We start from the raw sequence: 23,161 nt of genomic DNA on the forward strand, positions 1-23,161 counted from the left end.
GCACCAGAAGTGCAACATGTAAACAGACGCGGGAAACGTCAGACTGACTTTTGTAAACAACTCATAGTGGAGCTTCAGACATGGCAGATGTTTTAACACATATGTTCACACACTTTATGTCACAGGCGGACTCAACAAAGGACCTCAAGGTGACTCCTCCAGCACCGGAACAATGCAGCGTCCTAATAGTCGGAGAGCAAAATCTCGGACGCTCCGTGTTACTCCTAGCGGCTGTTACAGCTGCCTGTCAGATGAGCCTAAGGGTGGTGTTCTTCGCCCAGACGCAAATCAAAAGCCTGCCGGTGTCTTTGCAGAAATGTGTTCCAAGTCTAAGCCCGGAAAGTCTAAAGGTACGATATGAAATAAAGTAAACAAGATTGTACCCTGTTCTCAACAAGAAATAGCGTACGATACTTGTGTTAAAAAAAAGAAAGAAAGAAAAGAACAAAGGCAAGAAAAGCAGACGCTCTGATCAACTCCTGTCCTTAAGTAAAAATAAAATGCAGAGATTCCCAATTTAAATTGAGTATAAATGTACTGTGAAATCAACTGATGACGGAGGTAAAATGTTTTTAGAACTACCCACACTTGACTCGAATTTCAAAACTGTGTTTGCAGATTAAGCAGATTTATTGTCTTCTTAACACCAGTATCGCTTGGTTTTATAGGCTGGCACAAGACATAACACATTCACTACAAATTATTCTTGTAGCAGTCAACAAACACTTATTTTATATAAGGTCATAGGTGGGCAATATCTTCCTTCTTCCAAATTTGTTGCTATTGATTTAATACGTCGTTCCATGATACGTTACTCCATGACACAGCTTTCCCTTATTTTTTCTCTCACTTTACAATGAAGTCACTTTGGATCTCAATAAAATAATATCTCGACCGCGGTAGCATGTATTTATGTCCTCTCCTTCCCTCACATCGTCCTTCAGTCGTCATCCACATTTTTCCCAGGTTGAAAAAAGTAAGAAGTCTACTTTGACAAAGTAGTACTAGTAGAGTAGAAAGTTAAAATGTGTGGACTAAAAGTAAAAAGCCCCCAGAAAAATAAATACTCAAGTCAAGTAAAGGTCTACTGTAAGCACTGTCACAGAGTAACAAATGCTTGTAATATCTCATATGTAGTTTAAAAATGAAGACAATTTGAAAGAAACATGTCAAGTCAACACACATGATTTGCCTTCACGGGCCACATAAAATGATGTCGCGGCCCAGATCTGGCCCCTGGGCCTAGAGTTTGCCACCTGTGGCTTACTAGAAAAAAAAAGAATTCATTTTTCCGTGTTTTTATTTATAGTCAAAAACAGTGATCTTAAAATACCGTGTCCTTGTCAGCCGTTCAACTATGCTAAATCCTTTTCTTTATTTTTTGGGGTAAGAAAATCAAATTCTGCTATCCGAGGACATTGGAGGAGTTGCTCCAGCAAGTGGCAGGCCTTCATGAATCTGCCAACACGTTTCCCATCCCTCCATCACTGATCATTGTAGACAGACTGGAGGACTTTCTGTGTGGACCTGCAGGTGATAGCCACAGCGGTCACCCCGGTGAGCAGTCCTGTGCTGCTCACCTCTCAGCATTGTTGTGTGACACTGCGACCTTTCTCACTGGACTCCTTGAGCAGCAGACATCTAGCCCCACACCCTGTCGCATCATCGCCTCTTATGAGCCAAAAGAGCAAAGAGGTGAATCCTCTGTCTCGGATCAAGTTCTCGACGCTTTGGACCGCTACTTTCAGGTGCGATGCACTCTGGACCAAGACGGGAGCTACAAAGCTGCAGCAGCTGGGCTGCAGGAGATGTGGCACATTTACTTTTCTGGTACTGGTATCACCCTTGATCCTTGCACCAAAGACACTGAGGTCAAGCCAAGTTTAGCACAGGAGTGGCAGTTGTCAATGTATGCTGATGGCTTAATGGAGTTTCAGTTAGTTTGAGCCCATTAGCATCAATTCGGGATAAACTAGTTGTGTATCCAATCCACATGCACAGTACACTAACTTCAAATAAAAGCAGGAATTTTTGTATATTGTCTCATATTAATCTTTTAATGTCCAACCCAAATATTTTCATTTTACAGCAAAAATATATGAAGTGCTCTCACCGTTCTGTACTTTTGGAGGGGTGTGAATATGTTGTAGATAACCGTAAGAAATATACAAAGCCATTATAAAAATATATATTTTTTAATGTCTGAAAACAAATTTATACTGCATATATCACACACAGTATACACTTGTGCCGATATTTGCATATCAAATGTTAATCTCAAGTGAAGTTGATGGCAATCAATTCAATATCTCAATTTCCCATTTTTTTCACACTATGACCTTTCTTTAATTCAGATGTAATATCATAATTAAGATTACAAGAATGGTTGAAGTGTCAGTTATTATTTGACTTCGCTGTTAGTGCTCATTTTTCTGAATATATTTTTGTCAGGAAATATAAAAGCAAAGACCAACACAAATCATTAGTGTGAGTTCAGTGGAAATAGTTAATTATTTATTTGTATTGATGAATAAATCCATCCAAAGGGTTGACTTCAGTTAATTACTCCATCACAAGGCTTGTGTCACTTTCCTACCCTGTTCTGCAGTTTCCAGCCTTGAAATGTGACTTTTGGAAAAATAATTACTCAAACCACCATAATTGTCTCCATGTTGGTAAGTAGACTGGAAACATAGGTTGGACATCAAAATAAATGAAATAACATGTTTGACATTTGACATCAGGAACTGATACACACTAGAAAGAAGATCTTATTTGTTGTTTGGGAATTGCGTTAGGGGCTAGTTTGCTGTATGATAAAAATGTCTCCCAGTGCAGGATCAGTTTGGTTGCAACTTTCTTTATATTGGCAGGGAAAAATGTTTCTGTCTATATCCAAGACATTCCAAATGGTTGCATTGATTATGACCTACCCAATCGATGGCAAACACCTATTTGGTTTTCATGTTGCTTACCCCTCTAACAGATATAAATGTGGTCCACACATGCAAACCCAAATGTGCTACTGAGTATAGATATTCAGTGCTACTGATTATTTGAATTATTAATCGAATAGGCTGCACTTGGGCAACAAAACACATTCACAAGAGTCACATGTTCCAATACTTTGGCTCTCATAAAAATGATTTGATTCAAACAAAAGGTGCTGTCTACTAAGTTGTATATTTGACCTCTTTGATAAAAACATGAAAATAAAGTCAGAAATCGCAGAGACCGTCTTGTATTCATTTCTTTAAGTCAATCCGAGATGTTTTAAGGAAAAACAATGGAATTAATCATCACTGTTTCAATACTTTTGGAGAGGTGCGGGGAGAAACTCTAGCTATGTTCAGCTGTCGTTCAGTGAGCATGTCACCACCTGGATGGAATGATTGCTATTAAAGTGTCAAGTACTTTATTTAAGAACAACAGAAAAAAAAAGATTTTCCACTGCACTTGAGTGTCTTGTGCAGCTTGCCGAATGCCCAGAAAAGTCGGATTGTGTATTTCTAATCAGTTGTATCAACCAAGATTCCGAGTAGAGATGGTCATCAGTGAATCGATTAATGATGCCCTGAAGCAATTGAGGCAAAACGAAGTGCACTACTTGGCTGCTCTACTGATTCAGTCAAATAAAAAAGTTTGCAGTCTTTCAAAGAACAACATGGTGTCAGTTGGGGGAAGCCGAACGACTTCTGTGCAGACCTCCACAATGGCACAACTCCTGCTGGCAGCATTAATCTGCACAATACGTAGAGAACCTCCTTTGCTATGACAGTGAGGTGAGAGTTAAATGGTTCCCGTCGTTGATTTTCAACTGGTGTGTCACTCTTTGCAATCATTGCAATTGCTCTGTAATTCATCCTTGAGTAAGCATAAATCATCTGCTTACTCATGGGATTGTCTTCCATACAGATCATGGAGTCTGTAGCCCATCGTGTCTTTTGGGTATCCAGCCATGCTTTGGGTACTAAAGATGTATTACAGACCCAGTTCAGTGAACTTCCGACAGCATTGTCTTTTTAAAGGCCAAAAGCGCTTCTACAGGCAAAGACTCCCCGTGAGTGTTATTGTCTTGGTTGTGGTCGTTCCCGGTGAGGGTGACATAAGTATCCTGAGACTCCATTAGAGAAGACTGGGAGCAAGGAATAGGGCGCTGGTTCTGCGCCCTTAAGTTTTCCATCAGCCAGTGATTATGCGGTATTTTTCTCAGCGCCAAATCCAGATCCCTCTGCACCTCCTCCCCTGTGCATTGGAGTGTGGCAGCGCCGGACAATTTTGGTGGTAGAGGTGGAGGGAGTAATGGGGGGTCCAGGCTTAGCTCTGACAGAACCTCCAGAGAAGTGTGGTATTCCTCGTTGTAAAATAATGCTGGGGTTGACCACAAGCCTCCATTTGTATGCATCAACCACTCCTGTGCAAAGACAAAAGCAACGGAATGAAGATTGTGTTGACTCATTTATGAGATACACACACACACCACTAAATGTTCTGCTGTGTTGCTGCTGTTAAACTGTCCCGTTTGATTCAACTGAACCTTGTGATTTAGGCTCATAAGCAAGCTAACATAATACACTAAGATAATGCATGTGGCAAACAATATAAAAATATATTTAAAATCAAGCGGTTTGATTTACACTGCGCTATTCTTTTCCGACTCTCGCCTTGTTCTTACCTGAAAGTCTCCACCGTAATCAGTAAAAAGGCCTTGGAACTTGCTATCAGGAGTTGGAATAGTTGGCCAAATCTTCTTTCTGAGAAACCTGAAAAGAACACAAGGGGTAAAATGTTTTCCCCCCTTCCTATCAACTGATACTGGTTGCACTTTTTTGTGATAGGTAAATCCTGACCTGCGATTGGACATGACCACAGTGAAAGACAGCACCATTAGAATGAAAAACATGGTGAGGATTAGGAAGATAATGGGTAGGTTGAATTCTGCAAAGAGTCATGGGAAAACCACAAATTATATATCTTATTAATACAATACAATACAATTTTAGAAATATAAGAGTAGCTTCTGTTACAATAGTTTGAATATTTAGCCCCGGACACGGGTACTATACAATAACATATGTGGCAAGAAAACTGGTTGTTGAAAACTAATACAGATGTTGTGTAGCTAAAAATGGGACACTCGTACAAATATTCTTTATATAAAATACCAAGAACCATACAGTATGTACACAAACCTCACTGCTTTGGTTACCCCCAACAAACTACAGTAAATTACAGAGACAAAATCTCGCTCTCAGCATCAGAGATGGGCATTCTACTCTACCAGGGCCGACATATATTTAAACGACCTGGAAGTGGAAGTCTCTGTCTCCCCTTAAAATAACCTTGCGTTATTTTGCAATCATTATTTTATTGCGAAATATTGCGAAACACATTTTGCTCGGATGGTAATATGCTATTTTGCAGATACTGTCGATATTTTGTCCAACCCTACTAGTGTGGTGTGACAGATCATCAGGTGTGCTGCATGAAACAATCTAATTTCAAATAAAATGTTTTTTAAAAAGGTATGTATTTCCCCCCAAAAAATCTATGCCAACAATATAAGGTAACAGAACAATTAAATTCTCTTCTACTAGATGGCAGAAGATGAAATTCACAGTCTATCCACCTGTTGCCATTCATACAAGAGAATAATAGATTTGTGTTCCAATACACAGATGCAGATTTCACATTGACTAAGTCAATTTGGGACATTCTTGTTTGGTGGTGTTCCGTGATATTTTTCTAATGTAAAATATATCTATTGGTTCAACACTGGTCTACTGTATATATTCATGGTCAATATATCCTTGTGTACCTGCCACCTGTCTTCGAAGTAATGACACAGTTTAGTTGTGTTAATAAATGCAGACCTGTAGGCGGTGTCTCCATGACAACTGGATCACTCCACACACTCCAGTAGCCATTATAGCTAATTCCATCCAGTTTTACCCGAACCCGCACCTTGTACTTAGTGCCTGGCTGTAGGCCCCTTAAGATCATCCTGGAGCTGGCTCGTACAGCCTCTACCTGCAAAATCAGCCGTCAGATCAATAATAAACCTCCAATGCATTAAAAAAAAAAAAAAAAAAAAAAGGAGGCAATAAAAGAAAGCCCTACCTGCACCTTATGGCTGCCGACCATTGCATAGGAGACCTCGTACATCAAGCTGTCCTCCATGTATCTGAGAGTAGGAGGTATCCAGCTGACATTCAGCTGATCCTGTTGACCGGTGGTGTTCACGGTCACGTTAGCGGGAGGGTCCAGCAGAACTGTTATATAACGACATGTTATGGAGGGTGATTAATATAATGGCATTTTTCATTACTCGTCACATGACACACATTAAGGAGAAATGTTTACGACACACCCAATATAGTAATCCAGTGATTTGCAACCTCTTCACATTCGTTTGCCATGAGAGATCATTAGGTGTGTTTTAGGAAATTTAAAAATGATAATAATTGGCCTGAAAATGATGTATTTACGACAACTAAATTATCTTTGGTCATCTATCTCGGGCTATGCCCATGACGTATAGTGAAAGTAATTGTCTAATTAAAACAATGAAATGCTCTTCTATTAGATGGAAAAAGGTGCATTTAAGTTATGTACTGTATTTCAATTACAAACCCCAATTCCAATGTATTTGGGACAGTGTGTACAACGAAAAGGAATACAGTGGTTCAGTGGTTTGCAAATCCTTTTCAACCTATATTCAATAGACTACACTAAACATATAATGTAGTTAATGTTCAAACTGTTGAATATTATTGGGGTTTTTTTTGCACATATTCTCTCAGAATAGAATAGAATAGAATTTGATGCCACGGACATGTTCCAAAAAAGCTAGTACAGGTGCAACAAGCAACTTTGATGAATTTGAGGAATGCTAAAAAACACACACTCACACCCCACTGATACCCCCCCCCCCCCCCCACATATACACACACACACACACTGAAATGTTGCAGCATAATAATATTAATTAACAAAAAACTTACATAAAAGTTCCACCTGAAGGGTACGATTGTGGATGAGCCTTCCCTCCCGATGAATTTGAATGTCCATTTGCACAAACATTGAAGCTTGATCCAGGTGGCAGATGTACAGCTTCTTTCCCCTCTGTGTATCCTGCGCTATCAGTGGGCATATGCTGCCACTTTCATTTCTGATTGGGACACTGTAAGGCAGACAAACGTTGCAGAAAAATAAATTGGTTCGAGTTTGCACTGGTGAAGAACTACCGTAAACTGCATTGTCCTGAAGTTTGTCTATTTTCTAAAGCGCTTGCCCTCATTAAGGGGGGCGGTTGAGTTGGAGTCTATCATAGCTGACTGTGGACACCTTGGAATGGCCAATCGCTGGACAAACTATTCACAATCATATATAAACCAAAGTGAAATTTTGCATCCTCAATTCAATGTTTGTTTATGGATGGAGGGAGGAAGCCAGAGAAAACCCAAGCAAGCACAGGGGAAGCATACAAACTACACAACCTCGCGAGCATGAGGCAGAAGTATTAACCGCCATTCTGCGGTGCCGGCCTGATGCCAATCAAGCTTGAGAATTCTTATCTATGATAACAGTTACTGTATTGGAATCCTTTAGATTGAGCACGCCAATGAAGTAGATTTATTTGTGAGTATGCTGCAAACCTATTAGATACATTTAAAAAAATGGTTTAATATTAATTATTCATTTGCATTTTAGTAATTTACACTAACAGAATCATAATCAGTAAATGTGAACTCTATTGATCATCACATGGCATGTTCTTACTGGTAGGCATATGTGAAGGAATACTGATCCACAGAGCCAGCTTTCTCCTCATCTTCCTCCCAGAAGCAGGTGAAGTCCTTTTTGCTTTCCACAAAGCATTTGGGGGACTGTGGCTCCTCTTTCAGCATAATAGAGACTGTAGAGGTGATGTTTTAGTGCCACATAAGAGGGTTAGCATCATGGGGAGGGGGAAAAAAACGAGTTTTACGCCTCTCAATTGGTTAAGTCATCTAGAGTCTAGTGATGGACCCATAAGGTTTCGTGAAGGATCAGCCCTACCTTTCTTCTGGAAATCTCGAGCGCCCGGGACACTGGAAGCCACCCTCATGGCACACGCAATGGTGGAAAGTGCCAACAATCGTCTCAGGCGATCACATGTCATCGTCCTGTCTTGTTGGTGAACATAAAGACTGATTTGCGCAACATGAGAACAACCTGAACCACACAAGCCCGCATCTGCAGCAGCACTTCTCTTCCAAAGGGGGGGTTGTCCTGTTTTGGCTTTAGATACCATGGATAGTGTAACACGGTTACAAGGCTGCGCCTTGCTGATAAGATGTGTGCAGAGCTGTTTACTTGCTCCTAAAATCAGCAAAGATGACGAAGAGGAGAGGCAAAAGCACATGCCCAATACTTTTTTTTTTTTTTTTTTTCAAATGTTACTCTCTTCTTGGTAGGCGGGAATTGGACTCATTGAAGATTTAAGACGGACATGAGCCTCAGTCCTCAGGTACATGTAATTTCTAGATAGAAATGAAGAAGTTGTTTTGTGGGAAGGTCTGCCATATGCAAGGTGTGCATGGATTAGTTTGGTGTGGAAGAACTTAAAAGCCCTGACCCAAGCAAAATACCGTTGAAATGAGACACACCTGTAGCTGTATAGCCAGACAGGCAGATCGATGTGCTCTCAGTAATTTAAAGAACAGCACACTATTTACCTTAAGAGGCAGACATAAACGGTTTCTTATCGTCATCCTGCACCCTTGTTGTCTTCGTTTGACCACCGTTATCACAGCAGCAGACGTGGCTGTTTCTTTACCCTGATAGGTAGCTGAGGAGGAATTCTTGACCAATCAACGCTTCATCTTCTGAAACGCAAGCCCGCGCTTTCTTACATCATTTGAAAGAGGCAGGGCAACCGCATTATATTGATATTTGTACTGATGAAAGAAGAGATGCTTTTTAATGGCAGTCGTCAGTGATGGATTCTGGGGGCATGCAGAGGAAATGGTGACAGGAAAAGGAAGATGTGAACATCTGTTTGGTTGAGAAGGACAGTGGCAAGTGTGGTTTTGCAGGTTCTTCAGATAAAACAAGAAAAATGAGATGAGAAAATGGATGCATGAGGATAAATATTGTGCCGTATATGCTAACCAACAGGATAACAGCTTCAGTGGATGTACACACCTTTAAATTACTTATAACATCCTTGTAGGTTTTATGACAGCATTTATTCATTTTGTAGATGTCTCTCAGCATCACATATGAAATGACTATTTTATCTTCACACACGTCCTTTAAAAAAATTGTCCAATTCTGACAAATATGAGGATCTCACATTCTGGTCACCATGCAGTTTTTTGATTTTTTTTTTTTTTTAAAAGTGGATCTAGGTCTGGGCTCTGGATGAGCCATTTCAAAGCTAACCCTTTTTATTTTATTCTATTGATTCAAATGAATTCATTCTTTTGTTAACTTTGATGCCTTTCTTTTGGACCATTACAGTAGTAACCTCTGGGACTTATAACTTAAGGTGAACTTTAGGCTGAATAAGTCACACTTACTTTAACTGTTGTGTGTGACGTGTAAAAAATATTTCAATTTGATTGGGTGAATATGAACACATTTCAAAATATGTTTCAATTAAACTGCCAATTCTTTAACTTTGCAGCGTTTATATTATACCCACCCTGCATACAGTAAGTGTATGTTGTGAGTACAACAGGACACAATATCAACTTAAGACAATGATTGAACTTTTTTTATTTTCATATACACACTTGAAAATATTCTTTATATTCCTGTTTATATGCAGATTTGACCATGCTGCCGACTAAAACGCTTTCAACCACAAATAAATTGAATGATTTGATATCACATTTTAATAATAGAAATGAGACACACAACTACAAAGACCTATGAAAGAACACACCCGAGGCTTGACACACACCGAGCGACACGGCCGAACACGACTGAACTTTTCAGCTACTCCCATCCACACACCTGGACATAGCCCCTTGCATACACATCAACTCACTACAACAGTGAAAACTGCGCCCCCTGCTGTTCTTATTGGGAAACAAGGTTTTGATGTATGACCATTTTATTGCACCACAAATATGGCGGGATTGTCGAGAAAGACGCTAATTCCCCTGGCTGCTGTATCTAACTGTATAGTATAAAAAGGAAACGAGTGAGAAATAAATGAGGCAGTGTGGATATTTGAGAGGCTGTTGGCAATGATCGCCCCATTCATTGGCCACATCGCCCGGGTGTCTAAACTCACTCCAAACTGTTGTTTTTATGGAGGAAATGGCTAATACCAGATAAAGAAAACAAAAAAACTCAGTATGAGTTCAGCACATCCGTGTCATATTTCTTTAAAAACACTGCAGAACTGAACAGTCCGGTTCATACAAGTATATGATGTAATACAAACGTACTGTTGTAGTGTAAGTTAGCCACCTTAGCCCATAGTTGGATACAAGCCATTTGTGTGGTAAGGAAGATGGAGATATCATCTTGATGTGTGTGAAAGTTATTTTTCAGCAACACTCACTGGGCAGAGAGATAACTTTTGACAAACGCTCTTACAAGGAACAAGTTATCAATTGTCAAACCGAACACGGAGGTGTGATGACTGACTAAACCAGAGTGTGTTGCTTTTGCTTGCTGACAGACAGACAGGCATGTTTCACATCGAAGACAAATGGTTGCTCAGAAACAAGATTCATTTTTATCTTTGGCACAATGTCCCAATGAAACAATCAACTGGCTTTTTTTTAAAGCGGAAGTCAAGTCAAAAATTTCTGTATGTTTGCGTTGAACAGTTACTGCAATGCATCACACTGAGGTGTTTCTAATACATTGGTTGGCGTATTTCGCTGAATAAGACGGGACAAATTACAAACTACAAAATACCAAATCACAAAGTACTCCCTTCCAAAATGCACTAATAAACAATGTTAAATTAAAACTGAGCAATAACATATGCAGATGTCTCATTCAATTGTATATGTATTAATATCACCATAGCCACTGAATTTAAATCTCTCAGCATAGTGGGTCAATGTGCTTGATGATGGTTGCGGATATAGTGGAGGGAAGCCGTTAGTGAAACATCAGCCCAACACAAAGCACGTGTTGAGGCCATAAACGGAGTGGGCCTTAAAAGAAAATGAGCGGCGAGGCCTTTGTCTGAGGAGGAAAGAGCGACTAACAGTGATGATGATTATCTTAGCTTTCTGCCTATTAGGTTGGGGGTAGCTACAGTGAACAGAGGATGAGGAGCAGCGATTCCCAGAGTTGAGGCACAAAGAAGTAGATTATCAGTTATGTGTGTGTCATGCATGCGTGTGTGCGGTTTAGCAAGCACAGTTCCCTTGGCTGTCAGAAGACGAGTCTATCATGGCCTGGTTCCTGTGGTTGGACACTAAGCTTATGTCTCCCCCAATGCTCTCGTTCATCTTGTCACAGATGACGTCCACGAGGCGCTCAAACACCTGCTTGACGTTGATGTTGTCTTTTGCACTGGCCTCGAAGAACTGGAAACCTGATGGCGAGAGATGGGACAGTGTTGATTTACAACGTACATTGCAAACAGAGATTGCCAACTAAAACGCTTCCCGCACCAAGGTCCTCTGCCAGACGCTGGCCGTCTTCGGTTGGGATGAGCCGGTCGTCCTCTAGGTCACACTTGTTCCCAATTAGGATCACCTGAGCATTATCCCACGAGTATGTTTTGATCTGTGTCGCCCTGCAAGAGATGACAAATTACAAGAAAACAATAATATTTATTTTTTAACATCTTTTTTTCCAGAATATGTTCTATGCAGGCCCACTAGTGTAAATACGGAATTCTGATTAGTATTGCGTTTGTGGAATATGACAAATCTACCCGTTTTTAGCTAGCTCAAGGGCGGCCATTTTGTCACTTGTGTCGACTGAAAATGACATCGAAGTTGCTCAGGGCTCAGATAACAACGGATCATGGCTCAGCTTCGGAAAACAGGTGAGCCGTGATTGGTCATTATCTGAGTCCTGATCAACTTCGATGTCATCTTCAGTCGACAGAAGTGACAAAATGGCTGCCCCCTGAGCTAGCTAAAAACGGGTGGATTTTGCTGCTTCATTTATATTCCACAAACGCAATATCAATCAGAATGGCGTATTTTAACTAGTGGGCCTGCATAGAACATATTCTGGAGAAAAATATGTTTGGGTTGACTTCCACTTTAGTAATCAAGTAAGTACAGTAAATGAAAAGAAAAAAAAACACATGATTCCAGAATTGTGTGAACAGCATGACTGAACCTGTAGAAGTAAATGAAGTAGTACACTTGAGGAAATTCCGTTTTTTTTTTTTTTTAATTTTTTATTCAATTTCAATAGGAGCAGCACATGTGCCTCACAGCCAAGAGGTTCTGGGTTTGAATCTCGTCTTCAGTGTGCTGTTAAGCAGCAGTTGTCATTGACAATGACGACCCGACCCGACCATTTCCGTGGAATGCTCAAACATTATTAAAAACATGTGAAACGTACCAGTCCTGAACTGCATTGAAGGACTCCTGGTTTGTGATGTCATACATGAGCAGGAAGCCCATGGCACCTCTGTAGTAGGCTGTGGTGATGGTCCGATAGCGTTCTTGTCCTGCTGTGTCCTGCATTGAAACACAGATGTCAATACAAAGAATCCAGTACGCACTTTACTCGCCGTAACTCTAGGTACACATGCAGTCAAACAAGAGCCAATACAAACAGTCTAAAAATGGAAAAATATTAAAAAGACACCGTTTTAAGTATGCATTTATTATCATTTCCTTTTAGAATTGTTTCTTTGTAATTTGCAAAATTGTACTGAAAAATACAATAAAACATCTAGGTATGTATTTAGTGATGCAAAGTAATATTTTTTTTTCTAGTTTATCCACCCGTGCTATTAAATGTTTTATTTTTAAGGCATGTTTTTGTACAGTCCCTCATAATAGTGTAGTATTGATATTACAGTAATTAAAACAAACAGTAAGAACTTTCTACCACAAGGGAGCAGTATTGCTCACACAATCAGCATTGTTGTCAGCATTTCTGTGCCCCAGTCAAAAGTATGGTACAGGTACTGTAATCGTTGATTCCCAACCAGGGTGCAGCGTACCTTGACAGATCATCAATGCTTCTAGGGAAAATATCATATTTGTTCACCTATCTACTTTGTATATCAGTGACAGCACAGTTTAACAATATATGTAATTTTGATTTCTGTATTTTTGTTGCAGGTAGAGAGGCACATGTTGCTGCTGCCAATATGGAAGAACTCTCGTAATGTGTAAGTTCGGACATAATGTTTGAGTTCTAAATGGTTTTGTGAGTGCAGATGGGGAATAAAGATAAACGAGAGGGACAGAGCAGGAGTTGGTTACTTAGTAACGTCTTTCATTGACATGAGGGTCGTGTATGTTTGTGGTTGTTTGTCTGACGTTTCCTAACACAGTGAAGAGGAGAGTGTTGTCCCGGTAACCATGAGGGCAGTCAGGGTTATGAATCTTCAGTTACAGTGAGGACTATATCCAAAAATGATTCACTTTGCGAAAAATCATGCAGTCCACAGAGACATGACTACAATTGAATTGCCTTGTCCTCGTACTGTATATTTGTTTATATTTCCCACCAGTATTATTCCCCCAAAACCCAATGATTCACTGGGTTGTTTTTCTTAATCTATTCCAAACCATTCAAATAGAGAAAGCAGTAAAATCCACTTGTTTTTTCCATCTCAGGGGGCGGCCATTTTGCCACTTGCTGTCGACTGAAAATGACATTACAGTTGCTCAGGGCTTAGGTAACGACCAATCATGGCTCAGCTTCAGAAAAGAGGTGAGCTGTGATTGTTCGTTATCTGAGCCCGGAGTAGTTGTGATGTCATTTTCAGTCGAAAGAAGTGACAAAATGGCTGCCCCCTGAAATGTCTAAAAACGTGTGGATTACGGAAAAAAAATATGTTTGGGTTGACTTCCCCTTTAAACTAGTGGAGCTGCACAGAACATTTTCTTGTAAAGAAAATTTTGGGGTTGACTTCCTCTTTAAGTGCAGTACATTTTTACATCTCAAAACTCAACAATAATGGATTGCAGAAATTTGCAGTAAACTGAGCATGATTGTATCACGTCTGTCGTTTGCAGACAAGTCATAATTCTAATTGAATCACATTTTGAATTTCTATATTTGTATAATGAATGTGTATTTGGAACATGGACCATTTAGGGTATTTTTAAGTAATGTATTTTTTTAAGACTATTAATTTAACAATATGTGTATTATTGTGGGTGTCTGCCATGATGTGAAATTGAAATTCAACAACATGTGTATTATGTGGGTGTCTGCGGTGATGTGAAATTGAACCGCATAATATTTTGGTCACCTCATCTACTGTAGCCATATATAAGTGTAAAAATACTAGACACAGTCCTCTGTTTTTATTGCACAATCCATGTCAGAAATGAGAACATGTCGGTTATACATTTCTTAACATGTACCAGGAGTAAAATCCATAAGCGTAATAGCAGATTTAGAATCTGACAATTTTATTTATTCCAGTGGGGTCAGATCTAGATGACTGCAATCTATTCACAAAATAAACTATTATTTAAACTATTACATTGTTTAATTAATACCTCATTGACCACATCAATCATAATGGAACAATATTGTTTTTTGCAAAGGCAGAATTTTTTTTAATGCAGTTTTTGTATTGTAATGAAATTGCCTGTAAGTAGAGTATATGTAAGAACAACAAATCATGCATTTGTCAAATCAATGGAAACTGTTGCTAAACCTTTGGGGATCTCTATAAAAATATGTTTACGGTATGTGCAGTACAAACATATTGTTTGCCATACAAAATGAGGACGCATCCACAACCACGATCCTGAGATCTTTGTCAAGGCAGCTTTTATATAAAGCGCTACTGTTTTTGGCCAATAGCTATATGTGCCGTTTACTCTCTGTGTGTGAAAGGTGTGTATTTGCGCAGAGATCAGAGCACACATCTCCATGCCTAAGAAAAGGGATGAAAACATTGTGTGCACATAAGCGTGTACATATGCTTGTACAGTACATGAATCCCCGGTGTAAGGGCCATGTGGTGCATTATCAGTCACGCCTGTTTCCATGATGCATAAAGGGCAGCCTGGCAGCTGGCAGGGAGGGATCAGCAACAACAACAAAAAAAAATGGTGAAATATCTTTCAATGGGAACTAGCATGAATTTGCTGGTCAATGGATTGATAATTAACTTGAAATGTATATGCTAACAAGAGTGGACGCCTATTTAGACACATTCACGCCCTTAAAATACATGCGACTCTGGCACTGCAGTATATCTTCCTTATGTCTCCACCACATGCTGATAGGGAACTTCCTCAGCTTCCTGAACTTAGGAAATACCGGTCTGTGTGCCATTAAACAGACGGAACAGGACCGGGCAGACAAGTAGGGCCACATTCTGAAAAATCTTCCTACGAACACATTATGGAGCCATTTTTGGAGAATTCTTTAAATGTGTCACCTCATTTAACAAAAGCTCATGTTCAAGGAAGTGAGTGTGTGTTTTGGTGTGGGCTCTATTGGCGAGATATCATTGCAGTGGCTCACACATTATTTAGTTTGAGTGAATCATCTGTTTGATCAGTCTTATCAATGTAAATCAACAGAGTTGTGAAGAACATAACACACCTGAAATTAACACTGAGATGTAATTCATCATTAGGTGTGTCAAAGGCAGGGGGGGGTCACCAAGTCCGGTCCTCAAGGGCACCTATCCTGCATGTTTTCCATCCCTGCCCTCTGCAACACACCTGATTGAAATGATCAGCTCATCAGCAAGCTTTTCAGAAGCCTGATAACGATACAGATCATTTGAAACAGGTGTGTTGCAGCAGGGAGAGATGGAAAACATGCGGGATAGGTGCCCTTGAGGACCGGACTTGGTGACCCCTGGTCTAAGGTGTGAGCTATGGTCATTTCTTTTCAAGAAGTGACATTAAGTGTTGGAGTACAAATGTACCCGGGGGCAAAAAGGAGGGTGCTGGTTCAAAATTTGACTTGACTCAGGTTCATCTTAATACATTTGGTATGTATTAGATGCCAGATAAGGGTGAAGCGTAAGAATGACTGAGTGAAACCTCAAGCACTTGCGCAATTCAGAGGGTTAGTTTTAGAGGATGTTGGCTTTTAATTTTGTCTGACTCAAAAGACTGCTGTTGGAACAAAGCACTGAATGCTTTAAGGGCCGGTATTTCTAATTTGATATGAATTGCTATGAACTGTCCAAGACATTTCAAGTTGTTTGGGAGAGGTCTGCCCTCTGTCTGTCTTAGTAATATCTAATCATTTTAATTAAATATCCCACCAAGGAGGTCGACTGGTTAGCACGTCCGCCTCACAGTTCAGAGGTCATGGGTTCGATCCCGGCTCCGCCCTCCCTGTGTGGAGTTTGCATGTTCTCCCCGTGCCTGTGTGGGTTTTCTCCGGGTACTCCGGTTTCCTCCCACATACCAAAAACATGCATGGTAAATTGATTGGACTCTCTAAATTGCCCCTAGGTGTGATTGTAAGTGCGGATGTTTGCCCGCCACGTCTTTCGCTCACTCTGCTTCTACTAGCTTCCGTGAGTAACAAAAACGCATACACTTACGTCACAGGCATGCGCGGTAAAGACAGTTTGTTCTGAAATTTCGGAATAAGTGTTTTCATGCGCACCGGATCGGCTCATCAATCAATATAAACCACCCCTCTTGTTCGGAATAAATTCGGCTTGATCGGATCAGAATATTCAGAATGGGGTGTGTACGTGAAGCATTTTTTATTCCGATCAGGTTTTTAATCCGAACAAAGTGTCCATGTAAACGTAGCCAGTGACACTTAAAGCTCAGTGACCACTTCCCTCTGAAAACATCCCGCTTGAAGCCTCGAAATACAGAGGTACTGTTGATCAACCGTCTCACGGTGTCAAAAAGTAAACAGCATGGTGAAAATCGTGGTTTAAATACAAATTTCAAATGAACCACGAAATTCAGTTGTTAGAGAACAGCAAGTTGTGCAAAAAGTGCTACAAAATTGAACAGTTGGGCATAAGCCTTCAAAAGTTCAGAAAATGTCAAATTACTATACATTTTTGGGATCATCCTGAAATTTCATCTGAAAGTCAAATATCCCTAACTTTTTGTGACTACTGTATTTTTGAACCGAGGAGTTAATGCAACAAAACTGGAGAAGGAAAAACCTCACCCAGATCTGCAGTTTGATCCTTTTGTCATTACGGAAGACCGTCTTGACTTTGAAGTCAATGCCCACGGTGCTGACGAAGGCTGAGGTGAAGGAGTCGTCTGCGTAGCGGAACAAGAAAGATGTTTTCCCCACACTGCTGTTGCCAATGATCAGCAGTTTGAACATGTAGTCAAAGTTCTGGTCAGCCGCATCCTTCTGGGACGGCGGCTGTTGGAGGCGGGAGTCATTTGACGCCATCTAGAGAGGGACCAGAGAAAAAGAAATAAAATGGTGAACATGTCAATTGTAGGGACCGTTTTGTGTAGTGGTGCACGTAGTTGACTTTCATGGAGCTGACTTTAGATCAGCTCCCACCCATTCAGTGTTAAATGAGAGCTACTTCTACTGATACACAAAATAAATGGTTTTGTGAGTGCTGATGGGGAATAAATAAAAAACAAAAAAATTTTATAGCCATCTCGCGTTTATAGCCATCTCGGGGGGCGGCCATTTTGTCACTTCTGTTGACTGAAAATGACATCACAACTACTCAGGGCTTAGGTAACGACCAATCACGGCTCAGCTTCAGAAAACAGGTCAGTCGTGATTGGTTGTCACCTGAGCTCTGAGTAATTGTGATGTCGTTTTCAGTCGACAGACGTGACAAAAATCCCCCTGAGATGGCTAAAAACGAGTGGATTAATTCCACACACGCAATATTAATCATATTGCCTTGTTTCAACTAGTGGGCTTGCATAGAACATATTCTTGAAAAAAATATGTTTGGGTTGACTTCCGCTTTAATGAGAACTCACGATAACAATCATTTAATGAGACAGGAAACAGGTGAAAATCAATACATGCATGCACCACTTTACTTCCATAAATCTCTGCAAGTGTTAACATTTGTGTATGATCACTTCTACACCATTCCTTGTTTTGTTATCGTAAATGAATTCTTCATTTTACAGTAGTGGGAATGAAGCGGTTGACTGATTCAAAACAAACAGTTTTACTGATGTCTTTCCAAAACTTAATTGAAACCGTTGCAGTACAAACATTCAAGTGCATTTGGGATTTGGCTAAGATAGAGTCTTATCATGCAGGTGCAGATGTTTGTGAAATGAAAATGGCAGTTGTGCTCTCAAATTACCGGAGGTTTCGACCATCTGTCCGTCAGCAGGCCCTATTATGTGTGCAGTGTGAGTGGGGAGAGTAATCTGCACTGCTTGTCATAGCTCCCATCCCCCACACAAACACTGCTGATCAATCGGCGAGGCTCGGCCTTGCCTCTCTGATGAGACTCGTCTCCGTGGCGACTCGACTGGGACTCAGCTGCCGGCAATACCCATTAGTGGTCAAAGCGGCAAGTTGGTTGAGCTTTTAACAGGCCATAAAGGAACCTCCATCGCGAGAGTGATTTTCTATATCACATAGAAGTGAGAAACTAGAGCTGCCAAAACCATTTAGTGTGTGAACGTGTGGTAGGCTCACTTATTACAGAGGCACTGCAAAACATAGTCAGCCAGTATGCTTACATGATAGATTGTCTTAATGCTCCTGTTATGATGCGGGTCAAACTGACCTATTTATAAAACTTCTGTATTTAATAATAACATATAATCAATGTTAATCGGGAATTTTTCCCCATTACTGAAACTTTGAAATTGAACTTAATCGCTTAATTGCTGTTCCAGAAAAAAAGCACAAATTGAGTTGGTTTGCTGTTCAGCAGTTTTGTGCCATCATTGAATGGTATTTTTTTATGCAAAGCAACCCTTTTCATTGGAAAAAAAATCACATTGTAATCCCTAAAGACATTCCCCAAATCACATGATGCCTAAGGGTGTCCCAGGGGCCGCAGCATTGACCCGCCCACTTTACAACTAATATTTCCCCATGTTCCCATCAGCTCATCCTAAGCCCGAGGTACAGCATAAACCCTCTCATGTTCTTCATGCTTACTGTGTACGGTTCCCTGCAGGCGAATACATTTCTTTCCACTTTTGCACATTTATGAATTTACTAACAATCAGAGCCGGCCGGCCCACGCCCACTTTGGGCCCTGAGCAAAATTTTATCTGGGGGCCCTCTGTTACTGCCAGTAATATCAAATACTGGTCATTCGTTGTTTGATTTCCCCTTGAGAGAATATAAAAAAAATGCAGAAGACTGGGGTTGAGTGGGGTACTGAAAATAACAACAACATAAGTACCGGTATATTATGCATTTACACATGAAATGATGTGGTGGGCCAGATGTGGCCCCCGGTTCTTGAGTCTGACACCTGTGATCTAAAGTCATCTAAAAAAAAATAAACTGCACAAAGAACAACAAAGTGCAAGACCAAATAAAATCACTTATAAAAATAACTTAATGGGAAAGTATTAAATAAAATGACAAATAAATACTGAAATACTTAACAGAATTACCTGGAATATACAGTATATAAGGTGACAAATATGATTTAAGAAATACAAAGTTGAATAATAAAGTTCTTAAACCTACGTAAAAATGTGCAAACGCTTTAGTTGAAATAAATAAACAAACTACCTTAATCCAAATATTTAACTTTTTATGTTATTCTGTTTTCCCGTCCTACTCCAAAATAAATAAAAACATATATTACTATTAAATGCTCTTGGGCGCGCCCTAGTGGTTGTGGAGCCCTGAGCAATAACACAATCAAGCCTCAACACTGGTTAAAGTGTTGGATGCAGTACATGTCCTAAGATAAGAGTCAAGAGTAGTTATGGTTTCCTTCAAAGGCCCATTATGATTGTCAAACCATATAAATGTATAGCTTCAGATTATTATTGCATATAGACAACAAATTGATGGATAACTCGTTTTGAAATCACAAGTCAAGGAAAATAGTGCCATTGATTGTTCCATCCATTTTAAAAAGAAAAAAAATGCTTTCAAAACCTCAACATTACTAAAAGTGAAGACAATTTGGAATTTCAGTTCAAGGAAAAAGAAATGGATGAATAAATAATTTTAAAAAAGAAGTAGACTCAGACCGAGGCAAAAGCCAACTAAGCGGTTTCTTGGAACCCCAGGCCACTTTTTAATTATCCAATCTCACTACATTTTTCTGAACATTATTTCATTACAAATACATCTTTGTTCATCTATCTATGCAAGTGATGCATAGTGACAAGCGGAACATTTAAATGATCTGTTGTTAGACGGCAGAAGGTCCAATTAACCTGTGTATCCACCTGTTGACATTCACTGAACATAACATGATCATGATGGCTTTGGTCAGGTTTGTGGCCTCCATGTCACAGTCAATTTGAGAGTAATTTCTGATGCAATAATCATTGAGTATTCACACTTTGAGTGATTTTTTAAATTTTATTTGTAAGATTTTTCTAATCCAAAATGGGGGCCTATGCAGGTTGCTAAACACTACTACTAAAAGGAGTCAAACAGTGGTGGTGGGGGGGGGAGCTCCCAAATCAAATTCTGCTTGGGGCCAACACTGTAGGTGCACTTTATTTGCTTTTGCAGCCACATAGAATTATGTGGCGGACCCGATCTGGCCCCCGGGCCTTGCGTTTGACACCAGTGACCTACACTGAGCTGCAGTTAGCTATTTAAGGTGCACTGGAGATACATAATTGTCAACAAACAGGAGCCTTTGTTGAAAAAATATATATAAATGAATACATAATATATAAAATAAATAAATAAATCCATAAAAATGTTAAAAGGTGGTGGGGCGGGCGGTCGTTTCTGGTGCACCCCAGTCAGATTATTTGTTTGCAGAGCCATGCAGCAGAAATGAGCAGACTGCCCGCCACTAACCCTCAGGAAATATCCATGTAATATTATTGATTTTGTGGCAGATGTCACATCTGCTCTCTCGTTAAGGCAAGCAAACACATTGTAACCGTAAAAGCTTTATTTCCGGACCAAATCTGCTCGTTTTCTTTTGGCGTGCAGAGTGCGGCGAAAAATAGTTCGAACTCACTCAAATGTGCGCAAAAGTGACTTGAGGTGGCTGACACAGTGGGACAAGGGAAGGTGGAGCAGGAAAATAACACAAGGAAGGAAACGACGCACCTTCATACGGGAGTAAAACAAACTCGGCGTCTTCCTATCTTCGCTCCACCGTTGGGCGAGATGCCGAGTGTAGTGGCAAAATTCAACCCCCCAAAAGTCGTCGTCTGTCCGGGCAAGAGCACAGCAATACGAAGCGGTCTGCTTCCGCTCCCAGATCTGGGCTGCTGGGAGCTCCTTGTTCGTGTGTGTCACAGTTGGTGTAGAAAGTGAAGCAACCGTCAGCCACCTGAGGCGGTGTGTGATCCAGCGCGTGTGCGAAACCCGGCTGGCTGGCTGGCTGGCTGGTTGCTCCTCCACCATGCGTGTGCACGTGAGCGCGCGTGATCCAAAGCAGAGAATACAGCTGTTTTACCCCTGTCTAGCAGATTTTTTTTTTAACTCGACTGCGAATTACTTAGTTAATAGTTTGTTTCCAATAACTCTAAGCATGGTGGAGAGGTGTGCTTTTTTGTTTTTTCCTCCTTCCATTTTTGTTGACTCACTTGAGAATTGAACGTCTTTTCGTCGTTTTGCTTGGTGGTTTTGCAGTGATGCGCTGGATTTATAATAACAATCATTCAATCATGTACAGTGTTATTAACTATTTTTAGTCTTATATGGGTTGACAAAGCTAGGCCTACATGAAGTTCAAATAGTTACTTACATACTAGAAAAGACTGGTGGGAGAAGAATTACCGATTCTGGTACATGTAATATGTGTTCATATCAGTCTAAAAATTACAATACTACATTAGTAAGATGATCTGTGGATCCATCGCCTGCCCTCCTAATTTGATTTTAATAAAGCAACGCGCCTGAGGAAAAACAACCATTCAGAGACAGAAGGTGCGACTGACGAGGAGTCAATCATTTGCCATACACTCGTGGGCTTTTTAATTTGTTATTTTATATTTCATTTTAATTAAAAAAAAAAAAAAAATATATATATATATATATATATATATATATATATATATATATATATATATATATATATATATATATATATAAATAAGTTTTCAGAGCGCGTTTGTTAGTTTTACTTTAAAACAAGCATGCATAAATCAAATGCAGTTACTGTATAACAATCCACATACTGTACTTTGAAGTCCAAACAGTGCAGTGCATAATACTGCTTCTAAAGTTATTTACATGATGCTAAAATCTTAAAGTTGAATTCAATTAAAAAATGTATTTATAATATAGTATGTTCCATGCACCCCCACTAAACACTAAACATGTCTAAACACGACATTTTGATTAATATTGTGTTTTGGGAATATGAATTAAGCAGCAAAATCACCCGTTTTCATCCATCTAAGGGGGCGGCCATTTTGTCATTTACTGTCAATTGATTATGACATCTCAGTTACTTCATTGTCCAGACATACGAATATGGGCAATTGTAGTCACATGCTCTTAAACAGCCAATCTTTGCCAGGAATCGCTGCAGCTATAGCCACTGTATATTAGATGTAGGGCAGAGCTGTTTCTAACTTCCCACTGTTAATGTCTATTCCCAAATAATTAGCCTAATTGTTTTTTGCAGTGCAGCATAACTCCCTTGAGCTCACGCTTACAAATCACGCCCACATGTCCACATGATTCAACAAAGCTGCCTCCACTTCTCTGTCTCATAATTAATTCAATACACCAGATTATTTTAGGGCTTTATATAGCAGCATCGCCACTTTTATAAATTCGGTCCAATAATTTTACATTATTACTTATGTGACTTTTTGTCTTGCACACATCCACTTCCTTGTGTTAGGAATGAGGATAATGTTACGGTGAAATTATTTTGTGTCTGCACTTCCTCTTGCTCACACACCTACACTTACAGATTATT

The 23,161-nt window shown here is 39.9% G+C and overlaps 3 protein-coding genes across 3 annotated transcripts; 1 reads left to right on the top strand and 2 right to left on the bottom strand.

The window, feature by feature from the left end:
• Window positions 1-6: 6 nt before the first annotated feature.
• Window positions 7-3,230, top strand: swsap1 (SWIM-type zinc finger 7 associated protein 1). The gene is made up of 2 exons (XM_086056108.1): window positions 7-350; window positions 1,392-3,230. Exons 1-2 carry the CDS (start codon window positions 81-83, stop codon window positions 1,944-1,946), a joined length of 825 nt encoding a protein of 274 aa, XP_085912234.1. The 5' UTR covers window positions 7-80; the 3' UTR covers window positions 1,947-3,230.
• On the bottom strand, window positions 2,177-8,231 carry epor (erythropoietin receptor). Its single transcript, XM_086056107.1, has 8 exons — window positions 8,062-8,231; window positions 7,783-7,918; window positions 7,005-7,183; window positions 6,121-6,272; window positions 5,874-6,030; window positions 4,851-4,938; window positions 4,676-4,763; window positions 2,177-4,414 (listed from the first exon to the last, which is right to left on the bottom strand). Exons 1-8 carry the CDS (start codon window positions 8,162-8,164, stop codon window positions 3,995-3,997), a joined length of 1,323 nt encoding a protein of 440 aa, XP_085912233.1. The 5' UTR covers window positions 8,165-8,231; the 3' UTR covers window positions 2,177-3,994.
• A 1,510-nt stretch (window positions 8,232-9,741) lies between these two features.
• rab3db (RAB3D, member RAS oncogene family, b) lies at window positions 9,742-21,658 on the bottom strand. Its single transcript, XM_086055778.1, has 5 exons — window positions 21,334-21,658; window positions 17,284-17,520; window positions 12,544-12,662; window positions 11,634-11,758; window positions 9,742-11,554 (listed from the first exon to the last, which is right to left on the bottom strand). The coding sequence occupies exons 1-5, from the start codon at window positions 21,631-21,633 to the stop codon at window positions 11,367-11,369; spliced, it is 969 nt and encodes a 322-aa protein (XP_085911904.1). The 5' UTR covers window positions 21,634-21,658; the 3' UTR covers window positions 9,742-11,366.
• Between the last annotated feature and the right edge of the window lie 1,503 nt (window positions 21,659-23,161).

Source organism: Filicampus tigris, chromosome 16 (genome assembly GCF_054856515.1).
Source record: "Filicampus tigris isolate MCC_2025a chromosome 16, RoL_Ftig_1.0, whole genome shotgun sequence".
Taxonomy (NCBI): domain Eukaryota; kingdom Metazoa; phylum Chordata; class Actinopteri; order Syngnathiformes; family Syngnathidae; genus Filicampus; species Filicampus tigris.